Source organism: Hesperophylax consimilis, chromosome 1 (genome assembly GCF_061612785.1).
Source record: "Hesperophylax consimilis isolate HC1 chromosome 1, BYU_Hcon_1.0, whole genome shotgun sequence".
NCBI classification, from domain to species: domain Eukaryota; kingdom Metazoa; phylum Arthropoda; class Insecta; order Trichoptera; family Limnephilidae; genus Hesperophylax; species Hesperophylax consimilis.
In genome coordinates this window covers 31,567,429-31,595,237 of record NC_142836.1, presented here as the reverse complement: position 1 = coordinate 31,595,237, position 27,809 = coordinate 31,567,429, and the positions used below count along the sequence as shown (strand labels likewise).

At 35.1% G+C, this 27,809-nt stretch overlaps 1 protein-coding gene across 2 annotated transcripts; it reads right to left on the bottom strand.

The window, feature by feature from the left end:
* Positions 1–27,470, bottom strand: RhoGAP93B (MyTH4 and RhoGAP_KIAA1688 domain-containing protein RhoGAP93B). Of its 2 annotated transcripts, XM_089632527.1 has the most exons (25): positions 27,337–27,470; positions 27,077–27,167; positions 26,901–26,993; positions 26,688–26,822; positions 25,899–26,044; positions 23,836–23,953; positions 23,525–23,571; positions 22,637–22,776; positions 22,271–22,380; positions 21,221–21,331; positions 20,799–20,986; positions 20,437–20,598; positions 18,159–18,289; positions 16,035–16,241; positions 15,028–15,171; positions 13,756–13,959; positions 12,622–12,704; positions 11,378–11,608; positions 9,738–9,943; positions 8,658–8,850; positions 7,306–7,437; positions 7,093–7,209; positions 6,830–6,953; positions 6,556–6,710; positions 1–6,319 (listed from the first exon to the last, which is right to left on the bottom strand). In XM_089632527.1, the coding sequence occupies exons 1-25, from the start codon at positions 27,348–27,350 to the stop codon at positions 6,095–6,097; spliced, it is 3,507 nt and encodes a 1,168-aa protein (XP_089488653.1). In that variant the 5' UTR covers positions 27,351–27,470; the 3' UTR covers positions 1–6,094. The 2 variants fall into 2 exon arrangements, with proteins under 2 accessions (XP_089488653.1, XP_089488663.1); XM_089632537.1 differs by lacking the exon at positions 16,035–16,241.
* Positions 27,471–27,809: the final 339 nt, after the last annotated feature.

Sequence of the window (27,809 nt, the reverse complement as noted above, 5' to 3'; positions counted from 1 at the left end):
ATTAATTATTACAATTTATTAATTATATTACCTTTAGCAGCTTTATATATCTATATTTTTGGCATACTGTGTGAGAAATTTAGTTATTGTATATAACTATAGTATACAAAAATAATAACAATAAAAAAATATTATTTTAATATTATTTAACAATAATAGTTTACTTGGCAAAATTATTTAAATGAATATTTGCATAAATTCTCTATTAAACAAAGTTACATGCTAAAATATACAATAAAGGAGATTAAATGGTCAGATTGATTAAAAAATAATATAGGTACATACACTGAGCGGTCCTAATAAATGCATATAGAAACATTATTAGGAACAAACATTAATACATACTTTAATAAATTATATGATATCGTCCATGTTCTGCAATACCACAGAGTCAAAATATTAGAACATACATTTCTTATATTTTCCTTGACATCACAAAGCGAGGTTTCTGTCCCTTCTGAGCAATTTAAACAAAAGGTTTATTGGTGCTATTATACATACACAGACGATTTACAAATGGTTCACTGGAGCTATTGTGTATACATAGATGATTTTCAAACAAATGGTTCAGTCAAGCTGTTACACATAGCTCTATTTGTGTTTATATCTGATGGTTAAATATATTTTCTAATTATTATAAGCAATAATTATTAGCCGAAAACACAAATATAAATTGAAAAAATCTTCCGAGAAAGAATAAATGCCGCCGATGGGAATTGAACCAGCACCTTCTTCTCGAAAGATTTTTTCAATTTATATTTGTGTTTCAGGCTAATAATAATTGCTTATAATAAATTGTTATCCTTTGTGCTTTGCATAAAACCTTGTCTTGTAAACACAAGTTTAACTTTAATAAAAAATAAAATATATTTTCTTTTATCAGATCCGTTACAATTTATCAAGGTTTATTGATAATAACGGTTATGTACCATGAAAACATAACATTGGTCCAAAATATGTTATGTATTTTCATTAAAACATTACATGTAAATATTTATTGTGTTTACATGTGTGGGAATGATTATGCTTGTATATGTATTTTGGTAATAGTGTGGGTTTTATGTTAGTGAGTGGTTGTTGTAACAAGTGACGACAAATGTATTGTGAGCACTTTTGGTAGGTTTTAACACGTTTAGCACCTCATCAAAACCAAGCAATGATTTTCTCAAGCAATTTCTGATGAATACCATGTTCATTTGGTTTCCCGTGTTATTCGTAGGCCGCAAATTGTATCATAGATCATTTCACCAGCCACCAGTCGCCACTGTGTGGATTGGTAATATAACTAGTAACTGCTATGTATAAGGAAATTATCAAAATGAAATGATGTATGTAGGTTACTTCTGTACAAACATTTTTGGCAGAATTTATATTTTAGTAGTTCACAAATTATAGGCCGTTAAAGAATGGGACTTGTTTATGCCACTGATTTAGTGATCAGTTTAGAACATTATGTTGTATTAAGTTCTTACAGCAGAATATTATGATAATTAAAATCAGATCGAGTTTGGCAAACTAAAGAATGTGCTTGGACCTTCCAGCAGTGTACAGCTTTGCCAAAGTTATTTGGAATGTTTCGGAAATCCGAAAATGTGATTTTTTCCAGTTGAAAAAAAAGTAACAAGTTTACCAACATTATAAAAAAAAACTCTTAAAAAACAAAACGTCTAGAAAATGTTACATAGTTAATGCTGAAGAAAACAAACAAAACTTTGGTTGACCCCACCTCCTACCAAAATCAGTTTCTGCGCATCGACCATCAAGCGCATTCTCTTGTTTGCCAGACTAGAAGTAAATATTTGCTTGAATGTATCTATATAATATGTATTAGGAATTTGGCAAAGTGAGGAGTTTCTGCTTTTTACAAATCTAATAATCTTGTTGATGTATTGATTACCTCATTTAGCAGTATGTACGTATTATCAACTGAAGGAGTTTTCGAAACATACCTTCTACAATGCAAAAAAAACACTTAAATGAGCCAAAATGGAAATTATTGAAATTTACTTACAATAAAAAGTGAAGGATTACTAATAATTATTTTTAGTACTGAACGAAGAAGCCAAACTGATTTCAAAGTAAAACATAATTTGACAGAACTAACAGTCCTAGAGACAAAGGATTAAAGTTTCTTGTATTATTTTATCATAATATTATAATAGTATTAATGTCATGGAGAAAACCCATTATCCTTTCAAACAGTCAAATTAAGTAAGGAGTTATATAAATACTTAAAACTATTAGGCAGCGTTTTTCTTATTCCATTATTTCCCACGATTTGGTCCGTTTCCACTCCGCTGGGCAACTCTACACGCTGACTTGGCTGGTATGATTATCTCTCCCATCGGACACCCTCACTTTACATCTTAAAAATATGGTTTTCATTTAGATATGTACTCTTTACCAAAACCGTATTATAAATCCATTTGCCAGGGGGAAACGAACCAATTATATCTACTATTAAATTTATTATTCATTATTGGCAGGCAAAAAATACTCAATTCATTAAACTTAACATTCATTAAAAAGGCTTTTGATAAGCTAATAAGATATTTAGATCAAAATTCGCGAATCTAAAGCCGTTCCAGCAACTTCTACTCAAAAGCTCTTTGATAAAATGTTAACGGTGATGTCTTTAAGTTAAAGTGGCAAATTTGAACAGTTGCTAGTACATACTAAGGTAAGGATATGAATGTGTGGAAATATTTCATCATCATTATTACATATTTACATTAATTAGTAAGTATTCTTAAAGTAAATAAATGTTTCCGGTAACGGCAGATAGAGATTCTTCTACAAGAATAATTACAGTCTCAAGTCAACTACATACTTCCAAGTTAACAATCGTTGAGTAACAAAGGGAGTCTCAAGCTCTTAGAATAACTTTACTAATCCAACAACTTTCCCCGAAACCTAAAAAGGGGAATTAAAAAAAAATTCTTTACAAGACTTCTATTGCAATTATGTATGTCTTTTTCGTGATTTCAAGTACCTTGGGTTCTCTACAAAAGTTATTTTTTTTAAATTGACTAGTAGTTATACAGTATCCCTTACTATGCATACATTACATTAGAAGACAGATAATTGAGACTCTACGAGAACCTTTAATATGCACTGGACAGGGTTACAAGATTACCCCAGATATTCATTCCCCTTTAGATTTAAATCTAAATAAGTATTAAATATGAGATGTGTTTATTTGTTCACTCTATTTTTATAAGCCATTTCTTCAGATCCTCATGATTTAGAATGAATTAAATAATGACATTTAAAAAGAGATTATAAAAGTTAAACAAAACAATGTTGTAATATGAATCAGTAATGATACAGTTTGATCTCTGAAATGTAAAATAAAATATAACCTGCTTTTTATTATTTTGAAACAGTTAATTGATGGTGTAATTCCATTTTAAAGCCTTAGACACATTACGCCATATTATGAGCGCATAATTTGAGTGCGGCATATACGTATTATATGTTGGGTTGACACACTACGCTACAATCTTCCTCAGGAGAGAGGTCAGATCAATTGGGGAACTGCCGCGAATATCATTTCTTTGTATGGGATCTGTCAATTTGACAGATGACAGCCGCGTAATTACAGCACTCTGGCCTATGGTAGGAGAGAGGGTTGTATAATTTTCAAATATCGCCTGGCTAGCAGATCACAGCGCCCTTGAGGTGATTTTGCACAAAAACGGCGCTATACAAGTCATCCAATTATTATTATTATTTATCGTCGGCATCCCCAAACTTATAACACATGATCTTTTTAGGTGTGACAGGTCTGTATGGGATTGTATGGCGAGCAATATGGAGTTATATAAAACGCTTTGAACTTATAGCGTAATCTGTCACACCCCTAATTGACTTTATTGAAAAGTGATAAGTTATAAACCTAAAAAGATATAAAGGTTTTTAATGATAAAAAATCATATTAGTATTAAGTTTAACCGGTCTCAAAGTAGCCCAGTAAATGATTTTGTACAGCCTTTGTTCGGTCTCCAAATATTATCTACAAATTTTTCCCAATTACCTACAGTGATAACGAATAATCAAGTGCGCCTTCTGCAATACGGTTTGGCTAGGAATATTCTCAACTTATGTCGGCGACACTATTGAAAGTATATTTGGATGAATTCCTTCAAAATAAAAACATTTGATTAACAATGCTGTTAACATTTAAAACAAACCGCAAAGTTTTAACTCTAGATGTGAAATAGCCGATGGAATGAAATCTATAAGACTCATTAAAATGGCAAGACAAGATGAAGTAGATTTTAATAACAGATACTTAGATTTAATAAATTCTAGCATCCAAGGGCAAGATCACTTATTAAACTGGTTTATCGGTGGTAAATAAGAAGTCTCAACAAAGGAAAAGGTATCATCATGAATGGTACATTATTATCATCTTTGAAAAGTTGATATATTTTGTCTAATAAAACAAAGGCACTCCTCTAACTCTCACAGTTATATTAATCTATATGGAGCATTGAGGAAAATATACTTAATGGAATAATAAATTATTGTAAAAATCAAACATTCAAATGGTTAACAAAAAGCATGGTATGACTAGTGTTAGTGACAATATTTTGGAGAATAATAAATTAGTTACAATTAGAAAAAAACATGTGCATACATAAAAAGGGCAACTTATAGATAAAAAATAATAAAAAAAACTAAAAAGTAAAGATGGCACTAAATATCTACTTTTAATTTGAATTTATTTATACGCCCACATTATGTTTCAAGGTTTCAAACGGTGGCGGCTCGTGCTTTTTGGTGTTCTAGAGTGCTAATATTATTAAAAAATGTAATATATAATTAAATATATAAAAATGGCGTTATTGATGTTGTTGTAGCTGAAAACGATTTTTGTTCCGAAAATTCGATTTTTTGTATGAAGATTTTCAAGAAATAAGTGCGGTGCAAGGCCAAACAGAAATTTCCTGAAAATATTCATATAAAAAATCGAATTTTCGAAAAAAATTGCTTTCAGCTACAACAACATCAATAATGCTATTTTTGTAATATTAGCACTCTAGAACACCCAAAATTCGCGAGCCGCCACTGGTTCGAAGTGGCTACTGAATTTGAAGTTGTAAAATTAGAAAATGATGGTTTAAAACTAATCACACAAACAACTCAAATATGATTTAAGATTTTCACGGCCAAATGTATTTTTGTTATTTGTTTTTGGGGTGTTATGCCGTTTTGCGCTAACTCCTTCTTTAGCCAACGTTTCGGACAGCATTGCAGTGTCCATCATCAGGGCAGATGTGTTATTTGGCTGATTACGGAGGCCATTGAAATCCATAAAAATCCCGTAAACATTAATAGAGACGATGGAGCTAAGCTCAATAGTTCTTGGTATCCGGTAATTGACGGCTACACCAAAGCTAAACGAAGAAAACCACTTTAAATAAAAAATGATACGTTAATGTTAGCTCAGAGGGTTGGAGCTGGCAACACGGTATCACAACCTCATACATAAGCTCACATTTCACCACAACCTCAAATAACACATCTGCCCTGATGATGGACACTGCAATGCTGTCCGAAACGTTGGCTAAAGAAGGAGTTAGCGCAACACGGCATAACACCCCAAAAACAAATAACAAAAACACAAACAACTCGTTCAAAGAATATTTAACCAGTCCCCTTTTCGGGCCACCATAAGAATTTGTGACACTATAATTTTTAGAATAATAATTATGGAGATTGTTACTCGCTATTATAAAACTAGCTAAATAAAAGAATAAATATAATAATGACAATGAATTGTTGAATGTACATGGTGGGTTAGTTATGAGTTGTGTTTAGCATTCCTAAGAAAAAACAAACTTGTTAAATAATATAAGTATATATTATAAGTGTTACTATCTTCTAAAATATATGTCTAATTTACTAAAAATAAAGCCTTTTCCAATAAATAAGTTCAGTTTGTGGTGTATTGTCAGTTTCTGTCTGAAGCATTGATAACAGGTAAGAGTAAGTAAAGTAAAGTAAGTAAAGTGAGGCCGGTAAGTAACACAATGGTTACTGGCAGTGAATCTATCTTGTAAAATAGTAAACACAAAGGTCATATACATCACAGCATATCTCTGACTTGTTGCGTGTCCATGTTTAGGATGAGGCACCTCATGAAGGTCATCTCCTTGCGCGCATTGTCCAGGATGACGCGCGGATCCTGCGAGGTGCAGCGCAGGCAGTTGGGCGCAAACACCATGGCCAGGTTAGCCGAGTCCATCTTGGTCTGCGTCACCACCTCAGGCGTCGAGAACTGTTGCAAGAACCCTACCAGGTAAGTGAGAACCTGAAAACCACAATAAACGTTATTGCTTTCATTCCTGTCTATTGGAATGGCAACATATCCAATTTCATTTGTTTGGAACATTAACTTCACGTCAACTGTCCCAGAAAAGGTTTGACCAACCCGACCCTTGGTTCACTAGCCCAAAATTCAGATTGCTTCAAGGAGGAACCTACAGGTATACCAATCTAAGCTCACGGTAGAGTACTGAACAATATTAGAAGACAATGAATCCTTACTAGTCTATTGATCCTCGGTAACCTTTGGATAATATCAAAGGCATTATCGGTGTTATCGGGATCAGCTACACACTCAGCATATAGAGTATCAGGAATGAGGGGCTCATAGAGTTCCCGGTACCAGAGTTTCAGTAAGCTGGCAGGTGCGTGGGCGTCTGTAATAATATAAATATATCGTGGCATGAGAATTTTTAATCTAATAATTAATTATTTACAATTCGTAACAATTAGTGATGACAAGCAATCAATAAAGATTCAATATGATGAATTTTACCTGTAATATGCAAATGGTCAGGCAGTTCCCAGTTGTCAAGCCTAGCCTTAAGTACAGTCACTTCATCCACGTCAGCAGAAACTCTAAAAATACCCTCAGTTTGTTTTCCTTGCAGAGCGAAGACCTGAAAACATTTCTAAACTTTAGAAAAATTCCTGACCATAATTTCAATAAGCTCGTTTATAATCATTATTATATAAAATGGTACAAGCGCAATCTAATGAAATTGTTATTAGATAATGAATGTAAAACGGTCTGAGTACCTGTTGGGAAAGTGCCACTTGAACCCACGGAAGTTGCCTGTTAGGAAATCTGTCTTTCTGTAGCACCATCACTTCACTCAGAGTATTGCCAAACATTGATGTGCGGAAGATTTGTATCTGTTTTAAAAGATAAATAAATTCATCAATGATCTACAATAGACAACATTTAAAGCTCACAAGTAATAATATTTGCAATTAATTTTTAAATCTTACTCTCGCTTGATCAATATCTTCAGTGTTAGGCTTCCTGGGCTGCTTCTTTCCACACTGGCCGATCCTCTCCAGGCGTCGGCACGCCACGCCCGCATAGTGGGACACCTGCACGTGGATGGGCCACTTCCCAACCTGCAGCACAAAAGGGACATCAAATAAATAAATAGATTTTGCATTAGACAATTAATTTACCTGGAGATTATTCTTTCAGAACAGGAAAATGAAAAGACAATCAAGTTTAATTTACATTTGCCAACAACTGTTGGAGTTAAGATATCAGTAGAAGTTGAATGCGTTCATCTCCAATCACTTTAACTCCTCTGCCTTCTCTATTTTAAATTACTGATTAAACTTTTTGGATTCGGTACTGATTTTATTTGCATTCATAACAACATAATTATTTAATTTCCACTTAGAATTTGGGTTGGTTGGAAAAAAAACCCACTTTTATACTCGTTGAATTAAAAAATTGAAAATATATTGAGTTCCTACCATCAAGCTTTTCATACAAAGTACCTACTTTCCTAACGATCACTTTGAATTTGAAATTATTTTAAAAATAGAACAAAAGCGAATGAAATTCGAGTTCAGTAGTTTTCACGCAAAAGAAAGATAAATAATTATTTTCAATGCATACTGATTTTCAATTGTGATGAAAAATATGGTTTTTGAACTTGTATTCGTCTTCCATCATTGATTACCACGAGGTACCGCCCTCTAATTATTTTAGGGCTTTTAAATCAGAGTTACTGATAAAAGAGTATTGTGGTTGTTTTTGTGTACTTAAAATTCCTCCAGCAGATGTTCTTACTGGAAGTGCTTGGTTATCCCTTTCCTTCCATTCCTTGTTTGTCTCATACATTCACTTTCACCCGATTCCATGAAATATTATTGTCATAAATTACTATTACAGTCTATTGTAAATTCATTGAAGAGGAAGATAATACTAATAAATCTAAACAAAAGATGAAACGGAACAAGACACAGAAAACTAAAAAGATAACGGTCACAAATAGGAATCGAACCCAGGATCTGTTGTCTTACCGGGACAGCATCGTATTTGTCAATTTCATATTTCAAATTCAGAATTAACAATATCATCTTGAACAAGAATAAGACACAGAAAAAAAAAGATAACAATCAAAATGTGTTCTGTTTCATGTTTCGTTTAGATTTATTAGTATTATCTTCTTCTTCAATGATATATTACACAGATGGTTATAACCTTCAAAAAAAGTTAAAAAGAAGTTGTTCCGGAATATTGTAAATTCGTCTGAAGCTGTATTAACACATTTGGGGCTTTGCATGCAGTTAAGTAATGTGTATGTAATGTGTTAATAAAGAGTGATTACCTCGGGGAAGGTGTCAGCGAAGGCGGGGTCCCGGTGCCTGTTCATGTAGTTGAGCAGCGGGGGCTGAAAGGCGGGCGAGGGGGGCACGAAGGCCAGACTGACAGCCAGCAGCTCCCAGCCGCGCAGCAGACTGTCCCGCTGCGGGTTCTCCGTGGTTTGCCGACACAGCTGCACGTACAGTTCGTCGCGGAGACTGCAATCAATCACCACACCAACAAACGTCATGTTAGATTGTGGCATACGGTACCTACCTATAAACACGGCCTTATAATAATAACATTCGTGGGGTATCTCAGTGACCTCTCATTGTATACAAAACCTAGAAACCTGGCCTTATAATAATAGCATGCATGGGGTATCTCAGTGACCCGTCATTGTTTACAAAAATTTAGCTAAGCATCTAGGCATGTCGAAGATTAAACGGATATTCCAGTTAATATATGCTGATATCTGTTAATAAAAAAATCTTTAAGGTGTACAAAATTTGTTTGCAAAACCCTAATCATTTATTTTGCCTAAAAATTCAATGCTGACTGTTCGGTCAGAAACATTTTCGGGCAAGGGCTAAATTACACACTATTTTGTTTATGCAAACACAAATTAAGAGGCGAACACAAACCAAGTGCCATTTTTACATATTTATTTATTTTTTATTTTACTTTACTCGAGAAAACCAACAGTTCTACACACATTCTTGACATATTGCATATCTATTGGGTGGCATAAACCAGTGAAGTGGCAGCATTTATAGTGAAAACCTATATATAATTAAGGTTTACAAGGGATAGAAAACCAAAAAGACCGTAAAAAAAATAGAGCTTCATAAGCACGGAATTCACTCTACATAATAAAATTACAGAACACTATATTTAATTTTAAAATATTAACATTCTTTGAAACATTGAATCCTCAAATAGAGCTGCATGACCAGGGAAAGCATCAAATGCCGTATTGAAGCGTTTAATCCTAAAGAAACTGGATTTGTTAGGATTTAAACCCGTAAAGAGCAAGAGGGAGACAACAAGTGAAGTGGAGCGCGTAAAAAGAGAGCCTGGTGTTTGAAGGCAAGCTTTAACTCACGCAGGATTAGTGTAGGCTGCGTGTAGAATATCAATGGCCACAGAGTTGAGGGTCATGCCGGGCCGGGCCTTCCTATCGCCCATGTAGATCTGCACCAGTCGGAATATCTCAGCGGCCGCTTTCTTGTACGCCTTGTCCCTCCTGTCGCCCAGCATCGGTTGGCTGATTCCGGAACACGTCCACGATAACATGTCACGTACAGACGCCTAAAATTAAAATGAATTATTATTTAATAGTCGTAATTAGATCAACTTGGCTATTATGTTGCAGGGTAATTACTAAATCTGGGTAACTCCGAAATCAGCTTTTTGGAATTGCACACAAAACCATATCTTTATTTCCTTCGCCATGTATTATGTGTTTGTATTTTGGAGTTATTTAATTGTATAATTACCCTGCAATGTGGTAACACTTGTGCACTTAAACATAAGCTTGCTTTAAATTCACATGTTTATCATATTTCCACTGTGAAATTCATTTTATTTTATTTTATCTTAATATATAAAAATCACGAGTCACTGTGTTTGTACACGCTTATCTCTGAAACCGCCCAACCGATTTCAATGAAATTTTGTGAATGTGTACGGTTGGTTCCAGCTTGAAATATAGGTTAGTTTTGGACCAGATTTTTTTTCTCCAAAAATACATACAACCACAAAATTTACCTTCCCTACATAGAAGACAGTCTGTGGCAGGACAACGTCTTATATTATAAAATGCATTCCAAATGATTGAGTTAAATTCTAACTGGTTTCTAATCTTATAATATATTAAAAAAATTCAGTCTGCATATGTTTGAAAAACTCAAAAAGTAGTCGACCGATATCGCTGAAATTTTTTAAGTTTGTTGTTATTAGGGCCATGAGTTTTTAAAGTTGTTGTTATTAGGGCCATGAGTTTTTAAAGTTGTTGTTATTAGGGCCATGAGTTTTTAAAGTTGTTGTTATTAGGGCCATGAGTTTTTAAAGTTGTTGTTATTAGGGCCATGAGTTTTTAAAGTTGTTGTTATTAGGGCCATGAGTTTTTAAAGTTGTTTAAGTGGTAGAAAAGTCCGAGGAATACTTGATGCTATATCTCTGCACCGAAATGAGATATGGAGTAGAATTAAAGTCCATGTAATGTAGTTTCTTAACAGTAACACTGTGGTATACAGTGGTGAATGGTGGATGAAGTCAGAGGCGCCATTGCGGGGGATCCACTAGTATATATATAAAGAAAGTAGAGTCCATTGTAAAGTAAGCTTTTACATTTATACATTCATATTTTACAGTGTTAGGAATTATAACATTGAACAATAAAATAACGGTGTAAAAAATTTAAGACCAAATTAAAAAATAAAAATACATGACAATATAATATAGGCAGTTCTGATAAAGTGCAACTACTTAAAGGTACAAAAAGTTTGTTTTTTTTTTATATTTTCTAGGTTTACATTTAAACATGGAGTAGGTGCTAACAAACCTAATGTAATGTTTGTAATGTAACCTAACCTAATGTAATTTCATTACTTTATTTTTCCATGGATGCTCCTCATGAAACTATAAAAAAAAACAATAAACGCACCTACAGAGTTAAAACTCATAAATAATGAAAAAAATATTGCTAGATTGCCATCTCATTATTGTGTATCAAAATTATACCTTTTTCCTAAAGATTCCCTTGGAGTGCAGATTGAGATTGTCCTGCGCGAACTTTTCAATGTCTGTTTCCTTGGAAGTAAGGTGGAGGGCGGGGTGGGACTTGACGGGGCTGTACAGGGCTTCGCAGGGCAGGGGCGCGTGGGCTAGCGGGTGGGGGGTGGTGCTGGCCAGGGGGAGGGGCAACCCACCAGACATGCCCATGCCCATTCCCATGCCTGTGCCACTCGCAGACTGGAATAACATGTGCCATTTTATGAGATTAGTAATAATTTTAAAATATTATACCGAGGATTGGGATGGCAGAATAATAGTCAAATGACGCCAATTAACACAATGTTATAAGATTTTTTCAATTTATGCATTAGTTTTTGTAATAATCGTACATTAATATATTACTCGGGATTAGGATGGCGGAATAATAGTAAATTTTCAAGATTCTCTCAAGCAGTCTCAACGCCTCAGCCTAATTTGTTCGCTTTTGGGAACAGCTCATATGGTCTCATAGAACTCATTGTATCTCCCTTACTGTAATGGGGAGAAATATGATTTAAATGGTGTTACAAAGAGAAAACAGCATGCTTTATACCAAGAAGAAGTTAAAATGAATAGTAAAAATTTACACCTCTGTAAAACCATAGGTTCCAATCGCAAATTAAAAAATAATTTGTGAAACTACGCAAACTTTTTATTGATTATTTTTATATGAAACAACGAAAAAGTGAGTTTGGACACAAAATTTTAATATTTAAAAAATTATATGTATAATTCTAATAATTAAATTTGAAAGTGTATTTCATCACCTTTTCTAAAACAGTTTTTAGTTTTCAGATACATTCAAAGTTATTCCATTTATTAGGATTTCATTAAGATGCAGAAATACTCCGACCTTCTGGCAGAATATGCCAGAGGCCTGAGGGGTTAATACTAGACATCAGTCGCACTGTTTACTGTCCTTCTTTCAACGAATTTCATATATAAACAGATGCTTTGCTTCACTGAACAGATAATCCTTAGAAGTGTGATCTATAACCAATTGAAAAAATCTGATGTCGCCAATTTAAATAAGACCTTTTGATTATACATCAACAGATAAAAAATTTAATTGACCTATATCTGGAGCCTACGAGTCAAAAGGTCTTAAAAATATATACAAATATCTTACAAAAAGAAAACTTTCCATGTCAAGAATTTTTTTTTCTATGACGATTATGCGACATAATTTAAAAAATATATATATTACTCACTCTATGTACACCCACTGCAGGCTCTCTTTCCTTTTCGAATCCAATAAACGTGTTGTAATATGATACACCATGATTCATGTACTCTAAAAAAACCAATTGAAGAAAATGTATTATTAGTAAGAGCGAAATTCATGTTCAGAAATAACTCTAATTTTTATTAAAAATGTAAGGACAAGACATAAAAACACAAAGTGGTCCAAGTTGATATTAAATAAAGAAGAAATATTAATAACCATCATATCGCATGTACATACACTCGTATTAGTAAAAAATGCAAGAAACTAGGTGATATGCGCAACCGGGCTTGAGCTCGTGGTTTTCCGCTTTCCAGGCATCTGCTTTAACCACTGAGCTCTTACACAAACCTTCAGACCTACCATGTTTTAGTAACACGCAAGTGATTACTAATATTATTTCAACATTTAATATTTGCATTATATACAGTGAAACCCACATAAGAAATTCCCACACAAGAAGTTTTTTCCCTGCCCGTTGTAAAACCATATAAGAGAGTTTCATATTACATATGTACATTGTATGTCTGAATAGTAATACTGTGAAAGTTGCTTAAGAAGTTTCATGCTTAAGTTTTTTTTTTCGGTCCCTTGAAATTCTGCAATAAATGACAAAAAACCAAAAATAATCGGGTTGCAACGGCCAATGAACAAGCTAAGTGGTCCTGTACATGTTAGGCCAGAGCAGTGTCCCAATGCATTGGCCCAATGTGTACTGGCAGCATAAAAGGTTTTAGAAGTTCGGCAGTAAAACCATCGTAAATCGAAACTAGGTCACAACACAGGTACCTGAAATGAACCTTTTTTCAACAGTCATAAAACGTACAACTTTGTTTGAGTTACACAGTGGAAGCTCGAGATTTTTGTGTTTACATAATAGAAAAAATGTGAAAGTATTGATGTTGTTGTGCCAATATTAAATGATAATAACTATGTGTACAATACAAGAAAAAAAACTTCATTTAAAAAATTGCCAAATTTAGACCCTTCTTCAAAAACTTCTTAAGAGAGTTTCACTGCACAGTGAAACCCGCATATAAGGTTCATACATACAAGAAGTATGTCTTTCCTTATAAGAGGGTTACACATATGAATGCAGGATTATAGAAGTGTGTCTTACCGTCATGCCGATGGCTGGGTGGTGGTAAGGGAGCAGGCGGAGGCTGGTGCTGCAGGTAGGTGTCGTTGGATCCGGAGCGGTCAGAGTCCTCGTTGTCAGGCTCATGTCCGGAGAGGGAGCGCGCCCCGGAGCTGGACCCTGACGAGTGTAGGGAGTCAGAGTCGGCTGAGCCCGCTTCCAGAGGATCGCCCACTCGGTAACAACCTGGAACATGAAAATAGCATTTTACGACTCCGACATCGATAACATCCTATTATTATTTAAGGAAGAAAATATTCAGATATAGCTACTAAATAAAGCAAGATTTTTTTAAGATCCTAGTAGGAAAAGAAAGAGATAACTTTAAAAACAACTTCTGTTTTATATTGAAAAGTTTTTTTTAACCAGTTACTAACCCAATTCAAGCCCCCTAGCACAAATACACTGAGTATTTTTTTATGGATTATGTCGATAACTTGTTTCCATTCCTGAGCATGACCAACGATCGCCAACGAGCAAACAACAATGTACTTAGTCGGCCTGATTTGCGTTGTTTATTCAACAACAATCTGCAGTTGTACTTGGGAATGAAAACAAGTTACTGACATAATTAATAAAAATCTTTATCATGCTAGGTGGCCTGATGTCAAATATAGAGCTTAACAACTACAACTTAACAATTGAATTTTTGCAAACACCACTGGGCTGCAGCCCCAAAATATTAATCTACTGGACGCTATGCAGAGAAGAACGGAAAATTTATATGTACAATCCATTACCAACAGATCAAATGCCAACTTGGCAGACAAAACATACATGCAGGGAAAACTTGGCCTTGAAAACAGCACTTTTAGAAAGAAAATAAAATACTAATTCATATATTATTTTTTTAATGATAAACTAATGTTTACAAGACAAGGTTTTTTTTTATGCATAGCACAAAGGATAACTAATTATTATAAGCAATAATTAGTGGTCTATAAAAACATAATAAGCAGTAATTGTTGATTGAAATACTAGTGCATATTGAATTATTTGGCGTGTTTGGAATAAGCCGACGTAGCTCAGTGGTCCAGAGCACCTGACAGGACATCAGAAGGAGCTGGTTCAATTCCCGTCGGCGGAATTTATTTTTACTCGGGAGATATAATTTGTATGGACATTTCAGGCAACTAATTATTGCTTACAATAATTTCATATACGTATATGTTGACATTAAAAGGAAATAATAATTTTGATCAAGTGAATAAATTTTACGGAGTACATATTTGTATAAAATGTAATGTAGGTTACCTGAAAGCTTGGCCTGTTCCAGAATGTAATGTTGTAGAGGAAGGAGGTGTTGCATGTGGAGATCCCAGTTGGAGTAAAGAGGAGAAGTGTTCCCATTTTCACATCCCCCATCACTTTCTAATGTGTCCATCGCAGTTGATACTTCTGCAACAAGACAATGCAATCCTAATCATCAGCAAGGTAATCACCTGAATCCAGCAGCTATTACATTGCATTCAAAATATTTCAATAATATCTAAGTAGTAATATAAGTATGCCAATCCATATTCTGATAATCAGAGTTCAATTCAAGTGAATAACAGTCCTGCATTTGTCCGTGAACATTTTAAATAAATTCCCTGAATTATTTTATTATTGCAAGTATAGGTAACTCGGCGAGAGTTGACTCCAATAAACTAGCTTAGCATTGAATGTAATTGTGCATCGGTGTACACTTCCACCGGCGAGAAACAGCCCTTTGACTTTCCGATGCCTACTTATTGTCACTAGCGGAAGAGGGACAGCAAGTGCTTATAATGGTTGTAAAAGAATATTGTTAGGAAGCTTAAGATTTATTTGTGTCAATTTAGATTTAACCTACCTACTAGATTTTGAGACCCAGACCTGGAAACTATGTCATCACTAATTTTGTGAGGCTGAAGAAGTTGGTAAGGAGAAAGAGACATAGATGAGGAAGTTTGAGCTGTTCCTTATTATTCAGAACATATCACTTGGCATAGCTAAAACCATTTAAAGCAACTTTTCAATCATGAATCTCAGCAGGACTAACACTTGGGAACGAGGTGTAAACATACAAAATTGTAAATAAAATTTATATAAAAAACATTAATTTAATACAGTTCTATTTGTCAAAGTTGGGTTTCAAACCTGTAATCTCTGGGTTCTGTGCCAAAGAGCTTATCGCTATACACTGGAGAAAAATTTTGAAATACAAAAAGTGTATGTATGAGGTAGTAAATGTAGGGATGTGAATTTAATTTATTTTTAAATCATATGTATTGACTTACTCTGCTTCCTGGGACCTCTCTGTCGAGGTTCTTTCTCAGTATTATCATTGTTGGAGCGGTCCCTATCCCTGTCTCTGTCACGGGTTCTATCTCTGTCCTTGTTTCTTTCTCGTTCTCGTTCGCGTTCACGCTCCAGTTCCATGTTATGCCTCTCGATGTTTGGTTTGGTCAAGTGAGGTTCTAGCGAAAGTGATTTCAGACCAAATCCTTCAACAAATTAAACAAAAACATTTAGTTAAATAAGTAATAAAAAATATATACCACATTTTATTGTACAGTAACAAAAATGATCTAAGGATGATGACCACCGCGGCAAAGCTGTAAGCTACTTGGCTCTGAAATGATTCAGCTATATTTAGTGACCAGATATAACCAGTAGTTCTGTGTAAAGTAAACCTCACGTCCAAAAAAGAATTTTTGTAATTTTCTCTTATTTAATAAATCAAAACAAAATTTCCTCTGAGATCATAAGATTTGTAAGTAGGCACTTAAATACCTACCTACTTAATTATAAACCATACAAAGGTGTTTCAATAAGAGTGCAATATTTCAAGGCTCAATGAAACATGGTTTTCTGTAGTAAAGTATTGAAATATTTATTGAGTTATAATGTATATGTAGGCACGCCACTGATATAGCATTCTAGAGCTGTCGCTGCCACTACTCGAGCTGGACGGTGCCGGGAACTACTGCAGTACATAGTACCAAGCGCTAAGGTACTAAAGTACCTCGACCGTCCTAGAACCTACTGGACATGTCAGATGTACCAAGCGCTGAGATACTTTCCTACCTTAGCCGGATTCGGGAACTCACTGGTCAAGTCGGACTGTACTAGAAACTACCACGCTGTTCTTGCAGGAACTGGGCGACCCGCTAGGAACTTCGGCATAACGGGCGATCATATAAAAGGCAGCGACACGCGCGTCAGTCAGTCTACTTCTTACAAAATTTTAACGCGCTAGTCAAGATAATTCTGCACCGTAATCACCACTGCTTCTGTTGTGAATTTACTTGTGTGGCATATAAAATTATTAAAAATTTATTCACGGTTGGTTTATCCCGGTAAACAGAATAAACCTATTATATATTTTAAGCAACATATTTGGTAAATGGCCGCCAAATCTTCGCTGGCATATGCGTACTCTTTTGGAAAAATTTGCAATAACATTGTTACACACATGTGGTGATATTTCGTTGACAGAGTGTCTAATTTCAGCCTTCAATGCTTCGGTGGTCGCAGGGTTGTTGGCATAAACCTGTGACTTCAGATAATCCCACAGTCAAAAGTCCAAAGGTTTTAAATCGAAAGAGCGTGGCGACCAATTCTGGTCACCAAACCAGGAGATGACATGACCAGGAGCAAACTTGTGGAATTAACTAATTTGCTACGAATCGTGGCAATCAAACTTCAACCATTTTTATTTTGATATTTAACTATCAGGAAGCGTTGTTCTATCGTGTAATGCTCCATGTTTACTAACTCCCATCTGTCTCCTATCGATCTGTGATGTCATGGTCATGTGACATCATGACTGCCAAACTGGCGCGCAATTCAAATATGGCACTCTTAGGACAGGTTGTTTCGGAGAATTTGAACAATTCATAAAATTTCGGGTTCTGTGAAAGTCTTATTCAAATTCTGTTTTTATATCTTTATAGGCTAATTGCTTAACAGAACTGAAATAATAACAGAACTTGAAAAAATCTTCCACAGAACTGGAAAATAAGCTTTGAAATTTGAAGAATTGTTCAAATTCTCCGAAACAACCCATCCTTATTAAAACACCCTTTATTTTAAGTTTTTTTTATTTCAAATAAAGAATTATACAATTTGTCCAAAGAAACAATGACAATTCTTTTTTCAAACTTTCTACAAGCAGGTAGGTACCATAATATTAAAAAAAATATGTATAAGAAAGTTCAAATAAATACGAATTTGAAACATTTGAAAAAAAATCTTTACTGAACCATTAAAATGGCCACCATGTCGAAATGGTAAGTACAAACAGACAAAATTCAAACTGGTCGAGTGAAAACAGGGCTCATCAAAACAATCTCACATTGGTCCTTACAATAATAAAATACATAGTTTATTTGTAAAATAAAGGTCAGTCAGGTTCATACCTCCGGTTGGGTGGGTGTCCTGGTGGTGGTAAGATGACTTGGATGAATGGCTATCGGGAGTAGAGCAAGGCTGTTTATTGGCTGAGTTTTGTTTGGTGGCCGTATGTCTCTCTGGTTCAGCCTGTTGTTTTCTGTGGAGAAACCATTATGAAAGGAGATGGTATAAAAATTCAGATTAAATGAATTGGAGATTGAATTCACCCTGCCTGCTGTGGTGAGCTCGCCAACTTACATTATATATACAGATGAACTTAGTTATAACAATCGCGGCAATAGCAAGTTAACGGCTATAATGATGTTTTAAAAACCAATAAATATGTTTATGAAGGTACCTAGTTACGAGTACCTACATCCCTGCACGGGGTATATTTATGATAGTGATGCACAACTTTTTCAGCAGAGGGACCTCTTTGCCTATTTTTCAAACAGCCCGCGACCTACAAGCTGATTTTTTTTTATTTATGTTGAGGGAGAGGGGTTGACAGCGAAATTCAAGAGTTAAGGTTTCTGTTGAATTTTGTGTTACGAAAACCGGTTCGTGAAAAGCAGCGTAAATTAACCAAAACTCTACACAGGCAACCTGTGACCTGTGCAGCACAGGTGACAAGTAAATTTTTACAGCCGAATTTTTAAAACCAAAACAATCCCGCACGCACACGATAAAAAGATAAGACAATTTAGTGATTTTTTCTTGGAAGCCTTGAACCAGGTGATGATAGTTATAATGCGTTGATTGTTTTGAAGAGGAAATTGAGAAGCATGAAAGCAAAATCTTTAAAACAATCAATGATAATAAATTTGAGAAATATTTCTAATTTCTTTTTTAATAGGTAATACCTACTGATTGATATTTTGAACATATACTGCACATTTGCAAATTTATTGATCGTAGAGGCATTTAGGTAGGTACATACGACTTTTAAAAAACCGATTTGGATGCAACGATTAACGGCTATAAGGAGCAAATTTCAGTCATTCCCCTCGTGCCTATTATAACCAAGTTTGACTGTATATATTATTAATTATTATTTTTTATTGAAACATTAGCAGTATTTTTTAAAAAACATTATTTGTAATTTGCTCCCGTTTTACAATTTTATAAGATATAATACATGTGAGTATGTAATTAAAATGGACTGAATTTAAATTAAATGAAAAGAAATAAAATAATAAAGGCAGTAATTAAAAATTAGGCAATATGTATGTATTTAATTGAGATATGGTTATGAATAATATGTGCACGCATATGTTTAAAATACATAATATTTTTGTAATATCGCCTTTTTTTTCTTCTGTATCTTAATTTAGTTTGTGAAATATTTTTTGTTTCCCCATTTTTTAATCAAGTGTAACACGCGAGCCGAACTGAACCACGACTTATGGGAGAGGAATGAAGCAAAATGAATGACGCGAAACGCCGCTTGCAGTTGCTTCGTTCCTTTCCCGTAATTCAGCATAAGATTGTTGAATGCTTTTATTGCCTGGTATTTATCCCTTTGCAATTATTTTTTTCTAGCAAAACTCTTAGTTATGTTCCCATAAGGCTGAGTGACTTACTAGTTGAAACACTACTACTGAAGGTACCCTACATAAACTTTAAATGTTGAAGAATCAGGCCTACGCACTGTATGAAGCACTACAATTGCAGTGTCGACCTTGTACATTAATTTTGCTTTCCGATATTACATATATGTACTGGGTTAGTTAAAGACAAAAATAAAAATGTCACTTAATCAAGTATGGTATTGTCTACGTGTTGGCTTTAACAAAAAAATCTTTTTTATTTATTGAACTTTTTACAGTTTATACCCCTTCGGATAGCAAGATTCAGATAAAAAAAATTATATCACGCAAATACCACAAGCTGCCCCTAAAATGGAACGAATTATGATGAATAATTATTGTATAGTAGGAGGTGAATTTGTCAACCACGGCAGATGTTTTGTTTGACAATTCAGATTTGAAAGATATTTTTTTTTTGTTACTGCCAACTTTAGCAAGTTCTTAAGCTAGGCGCACACAAATGACTTTTGTCATGCCAATAGTTTCATCACTGTTTTAAAATCCTTAAAAGTTACCCTAATGCCACATCGCTACGTACCCCTACCTCTATATATTGCAATGGATTTTGAAACGACGAAACTGTTGCCGTGACAAAAGTCACAATACATTGTTTATATTTTCTGAGCGATGTCTTATATCTATTTGCCTATCAGCTAATACATAACTACTTACATAAATTATTTATAATTTCAAGCCATAGAGTCTTTGAGCTAACCTGGTGATGTCCTTGGGAGTCCAGGCGGGAGCGGGGCGCTGCTCCAGGCTGGTTTGCCGGAAGCCTTTGTCCACGCTGTACATGGCCTGCTTGTCACTAGGATAACCACGCTCCAAATTTCGCTCCAACAACTTTTCTTCAATGCGCTCCTTATCGATATGCCTAAGAATTATAAAAATTTCAATATGACAATATAGATAGCCTTAACTATATTAAATACATAATATACATGAACCTAAGATGAAATAAGACTACATCAACACCATCATAAATTTAATTTTACCGGGTCCCTTACTAAATCAACCTTACAGAAGGAGTTTCACTGCATAAAAAATGACCTGCGCAACAAATGACTGACTGACCTGTCTGAGTACCTCTCTCTGGCGCCCCGATGCAGGTGGTACTGGCGGCCCTGGATGGCGCGGTCTAGGCTCTGCTGCTGCACAGCGTGGCTGCAGGGCCCGGGGGCCGGGGCATGGGCGGCGGGGCCCCCAGAGGGGTGCTCCGTCGCCAGCGAGATGGACGACACCAGGGAGGGCCTTCCAGTCACCTGAAACAATCAACGCAATTTCAAATTTGTGTCGGAACTACACATTTTACCGCATAAAGAGTACCAAGTCCTCCCTAGTGGATACAGTGGGACAATGGCATCCTCAGTACTGGAATTAATGGGGAAGGAAACGAGATGGAGAAGAGGTACATAATAATATTACATATACAGAAAATATCAATTTATCATCACATTGTAAATAAGTTGAGATAAGTCATATGAAGAAATGTAGACCTGTGGGTGTGATGGGTGCGGTGTGTGGGGCTGTAGAGGACTGCCCGGACTATGAGGAGAAGACTCACACGAGGAGGTGGCGGTGGCGGCCCCTCCACTCGACTGCTTCACCTGAAGGACAATGCGAGCATTAATAATTAGCATGAATAATCCCACAGAATGCTAAATTAATACTAAATTTCAATGGCAATTGTAAAACATGTTGAACATATTAACCTGTTGAATATCGGAGTTGGAAAAGGTCAAAATACATACCCCCAACTGTCAAAATTACAGTGATGAATTTTGTTCAAACGTCAAAATAAAAAATTTGATTTATGTTTTTTTTGTGATCGTTTTCTGTTTGCCAGAAAATGTATCTTATTATTAATACATATTTCATGTTTATATTGTAAGTCTTTTCCCCAGAAAAACTGTCAAAAATACATATTTATATGAATATAAAAACTGTTTTTAATATTTTTATATATATTTGAATACATACCCTATATGAAAAACAATCAAAAGATGTTTTCAAAGAAATAATGACCTTTATGCTTACTACCTTGAAAACTCAAATATTTTCATTTTTGCGAAGCTGATTTACATTAACAAATTTTGACATTCATAGACAAATTATTGTGTAAGTAGAACCTACAGTGACATTAGCACAAGTGATTCTGATTTTTTCCTCTAAACAGTTTTCAAAGCATAAAGGCTAAAGTCGGACAGCAAAAAATTCCAGCATGAACATGGACCTTGCACATGTGTACAATCGCCAAACAAGGTCGTAAAAATTGGAGCACCAGTGTGCTCAAAAAACAGTCCACCGGTAAAAATGAAGAAGTTAACGCTGAAGCTTGAGGAACACCGCGGCAAATCAAGTTTTTTTTTCAATGTGACCACCGCACAAGATTCCCTATTGCCTGGAGCCAGTGTAACAATGGTATTCTCAATTATTCAGAGAATTTGGTGAGGAATGGGAAGATCTAGCAACGTTTAGATTCTGAATGATGGTCAGTACTCAACTACCATTTTGATTTATTTTGAATATTGGAGGGTTAGACTGACCTTCCGCCGTGTCAATGGTGTACTTTCTACGGATTTGAAGTATTTCTCGTGCATTGAATCGTCTGAAGCATCTTTACGGGGAGACATGAAGCTGCCACTTCTGTTCAAACCTACAATCATCAACATTTATTTATTTAATATCAACGGTATAAATATACCATAAACAATGATAACATGTCACAGTTAAAATTGTAGAAATATTTTAAAAAAAGAATTACAAATATATGTGGCATTTGATTTTGAAATGAAATTAGAGAGTAAGTAACATTTACAGACTATAGGAAATATACTTTTTTTTAGATTATAACCCAACATACAAATGTTCCGTACAAATGGAACTATAGACAGAAGATATTTGTAACTGACCAGTAGCCGGCTCGGGGGGAGGTGGGTGTGGTGGGTGCGGAGGCTGGGAGGTCTTCTTGCGTAGCTGCGGGGTGCTGCAGCTGGCAGGCAGGGACCCCACCCCCCTGCTTAAACTTCCCATGCTGACTTCACTGCCCAGCCTAGAATAAATCAAATTACTTTATGTGAAAATATTAACAAAATTATATGATGAGGATTGTCAATGTGGAAAGCTCTTTCTCTCAAAAATTTTTTTAATGTAATACACCGCACAAGAGTTATGATTTGATTACCCAACTGGCTGGAGCCAGTGGGATTATGGCATCCTGTTGGGGTATGTTGTGAGGCTGAAGGGAGTGGGGAAGGGAAAGATATGTGGGAGAAGAAGGTTGGAAAGTACCTGGATATTCAAATCTGGTCACCAAACTCAGCTAAAGCCATTTCAAGCAATTTTCCGATATTGAATACTGGTCTTTCACCAAAGAGATACTGAGAGCATTTACCACTCCAACTAGTCGCGAAGTGGAATACATATTTAGGCGTTTGGGATTCTCAACCGTGGTAAAAAACTACATTAGAATCAGAAAGAAATCATAATTTTCAAAAGGGAAAGTTTTGAAAATAACAATTACCTTCTGCATACTGGTCAAATTATGTATGTTGAATTTCAAAACATAATTTTACAATACTTACATAAATATTCAGTTTCTGAAATGAACTATTGCAACTCCAGAAGAATAAATTCATTGTCCTTTCTTATCTCTGCATATAAAGTATATTGACAAGGAGTGTGATTGACACAAGGCCTGTTTATCAGACGTCATAAAAATATGTAGTTTCTCCATTATGATAATATGGGATTTTGCATAATTTTAAATGTTAGTATCACAAAATAAAACAAATAATCACCTTGAATCAGGTTTGTGATGAGGAACTGGTATAGCAAGACCGGCTTCCTGTAAAGAAAAATAATCAAGATAAGCGACCTACCTACCCGTGTGACGGAATACATGTTCATTTGTCATTGTTATCAAGAAATAAATCAATAAAGAGATCTTTAGCACCGAGGTAGGGGAAGCCGAAGTCTATCAAGAAAGGGATCTATAGAACCAAGGTACAGTCTATCAAGTGTAGAAAAAATGGAGGGCTCTGCGATTGTTTAAATAGTTTTAAACGATCGCAATTTTTATATAAATGACATAATTAATGTAATAATTTACTTGTAGTCTCCTGTAAGGCTGTGCCGCACTGCTGATGCTGCTATCGGAGGAGCGACCCGAGTCGGTGTGAGCGCGGCCCACGCCACCTCCACGTGTACGGCGACCCTCCCCACCGCACCTAAACACCACACCATTGAAAAAAAACCATGTTATCGAAAATATTAAATTCGGTTGTGTTTCTGTCCTGTGAACCGCCTGGCGCGTAGCAATACTAAAAATGAGTGAGGTGGGTAAATTATAACACATTTGTAAAAGTATCTTAACTAAATAGTGCAACAAAATATTCAATTTTGAAAACAAGCCTGAACTTTTGTTCACCCGATTTTGGATTTGTAGTTAAGTTTTTGCACAGCCAGCAATTTGCGCCCCATAGAAAAAAGAAACAGTAATTCGTAAGCAGATTTTATCGTCGAGGACTGAATCACCATCACCATATTGGATATTACAATGAGAGTTGCCTGTATACTTTCAGATTCATCAAATCACAAAAAGATAAAGTCACGCCGCCTCCTGCTCTCCACACATCTAGGTTTGTTTCCATTTACCTGATTGGCTGGTCTATCAAATTTGAATGTCTTTGGTAGCTTCCTTTTAGGAAAAAAAATTGGATTGTGACGTGTACGACAAAGGAGGTAAACAATCATGTTTCCTTATTCCGTCGTTAGAAAAGTGGTGGAATCCCTCCAATGTTCTGTTTAACTCTGGAACTTGAATTTATTTGAATTTAAATACCATTTAAAAAAAATAATGATTGTATGAAGAATTCAGACAAGCGATTAAGTATCTACTTATAATCAAGAATTCAGACTATCCCGTGATTCTTCACAGGTAATCACGGGATCTTCACTAGTTAATAATAATTTCAGACGATCTGTCAGTATTAGTACTGTGTCATCTTTGATAAATAATACATACTTGTCAAATGGTTTAAAAACAACAAACTTCCATTTAATTCTAATAAACATAAGAGTGAGGTCATAATCAATAATTTATTTTTTCACTATTGTCTTTTAAGGTCATATCTAAACATCCTTTTTAACATCTAAATACCACTGGTACTCACAGGAAATATGTCATATTTTATAATGGATTGGCTCATTATGATTAATTTATCAACTAAAAATGTTTATAAAAAATTCCACATGCATGTCTAATATAACTGTGATTATTTATGAATTTAAATATAAAGACCACTGTTGAAATAATTTTTTGGGTTATTATGCTGTGTTTCGCTTCCTCCTTTAGCTACATTTCGGACAGCATTACAGTGCCCCTAGGGCAGATGATGAACACTGTAACGCAGTCCGAAACAATACTTATGGTTATGAAAATTTCAAATCATATAATACATAAATATATGAATATCGCAGATTCGAATATGAAATTAACACGCTGAAAAGATTGAGTTTGTTGGTAGAAGTTGCCGTTGGGCAATAAGCCCGCCCAATGACCTTGTGACTTTTGAAGATTGAAAAATATAACATTATGTATTTATGTCATTGTTTATTTCATTTTTTTTTAATATTTAAAGAATCCTATTAATATTCATATAAAAACAAGAAATTTGAAATAAAAGATAAAAAGTGGAATTTTTAAATCTTACAACTCTAGCTCACTGGAGTCACGAGCCGCCACTAAGTCCACCTATAATATGAATTCCTAGTGATGGAATTATTTGGGAAGGTCCCCACTAGATATTTCAGATTCTTACTACAAGAAAATAACTTAAAATCATTCAAAGCTTTGTCTTTATCCAAATAAATTAATTCTTTTCGAGGCAAAAAAATATGTTTCATTTAAATTCAGAAATGAGAAGTTAGAAAATGTAAATCGGTTAAACATGGCCAAAATGAATCGTCGAACTCTTTGAAATCGGGTTAATTTTTGAGATAATTTGTAAAGATGATTTGTCCTAAAAGATATACTATGAAAACTAACTAACATTCATGGACACAACTAAAATTATTCAAAAAGGATCTTTGAGTATGTACAGTATTTATTGAATCTATGAAAATAATAGAAAATCACAAGATGAGATAAACAAGGGCTTGGATTGGGTTTACCTGTGATGGTGTGTTCTCCTGCTGTGCAGCGGACTGGTCTGCGTGTGGATGACATTCTTACTGCCCAGCGGAGACACCTTGCTGCCACTACCGCTGCTCACTCCATTGGCTACCGCTCCTCCCCCTCCTTCCCAAACAGGGGTTACCTGAAAGTAGGCACCTCTCAATCATTTTCTTCAAAATTAACAATTCTTCATAAAGGTATAAGTACATACCAATCAATCATTCATTACCTTTCAAAAAAAACAATTCTTTCATAGAGATATGAGTGGGTACCTCTCAATCCCTCCCTTCTAAAATAATAATTTTTCATAAAGTATTATATCAAAATATGTAAGTATTGATCAAATTGCGCCACTGAAAACGAGGCTATTTTTAGAGGGGGGCGACATCAGTACTTACTGCACCGGGAGCAAGATGTCATGCAAATGGTAAAAACGCAATAAACATAATAATCACATGATAAGTGTTATGGTTTTGTCTATTTATCCACTCTGACAATACCGATATATTTATACACTCTCCAACACCGCCCATCTTGGCCCGGCAGTCAATCATTAGGTAATGAAAAATGGTAAAATAGAGTACAAAATCGGGCGTGATCAAATAATATTATTTTAGACCATTCCATTCCAGTAAAATGAAATTATTAGTGTGTATTTTTTTAAATAATGGGGATTTGGGGGGGGGGTTTTACATGTGAAGTTAAAAACATAACTTAGATATTGCACAAAACTCTCACTTAGGTGTTATGTATTGCCCCTATCCGGTGAGGGGGGGTTAACATACCTGAGGGGCAGGTTGACTTGCAATGGTTTGAGTGGATGTCTCTCGCCTCTGCTGAGGATCAGTGTTTTGTTTCAAGGTTTGTAACTTTGCGAGGGGGATGATGTCACAATCCACCGGCCTGTGCCACACTGTTGTCTGTAAGAATAATAAGCATACATTACATTCTACAAGAAATGGTCAACAATTTCATAGGAAACATAAAACGTAACATACCTGAGTGGTAGCATTGTAATAGTAAAACCTATGTGTATTATTGTCAAATAACTCCCACCACTGAGAAGAATCTGTGCGTTTCACGTTAACACCCTGAAAAACAAAGGACTCATTTAAGTTTGCAGATAAGGTGCACTATTTATCGAATATCCATTGGAAGTTGGAAGGCAAGTTACCTCAGGCGGATCCCATACACATTCTCCAGTCGTGAGGTTAGCATACATATGCTCCTTCGTCTTAGGCTCTATGATTTCCACCCAATCCACCCTAAAACATAAAGCTCTTGCTAGAATTTATACATTCATAAAAACATTCATTGAACCAGTAGTTTTATTCTGGGCGTGACATTACAGTATCGAAATGCATTTATCGATTTTGTCAGATATTTCTTTGAATTTTTGGGTATTTCAAATAAACTTAACCACGAAAACAATACCTTTCTGTAGACATGGTGGAGGGATGTCGTCAAAAAGTGTTTAATAATAAAGTTACATTTTCGTGGGAATACAAAACTTATTAATAATATTTCGGCACAACCCGCAGAAAACTAGGAATCCATTTTGGATGTTTACGTTGAAGATATCTGATCTGGCGGCCAATTGACTAACTAAATTACCCTGCGGCTACAACACCACCATAAATAAACCACTCACAACACCACTCTGATAAAAACATGAAAAAATGGCCTAATTATTTTTACGAAATAAAAATAATCTAACGCACGCCGGCCCAATGCGCTGAGAACCAACCCGCCAATCACTGCCAACGAGTTATGGGTAAGAAGCGATATCAGAATGAGTTTCTACGAGGTACTCAAATACTGAAATGAGGTGAGGTATCACAATTTTTTTTACAAAAATGTACTACTGTTGTATGAATAGTGTTGACTAGAAGTTGATTTATGGTGCT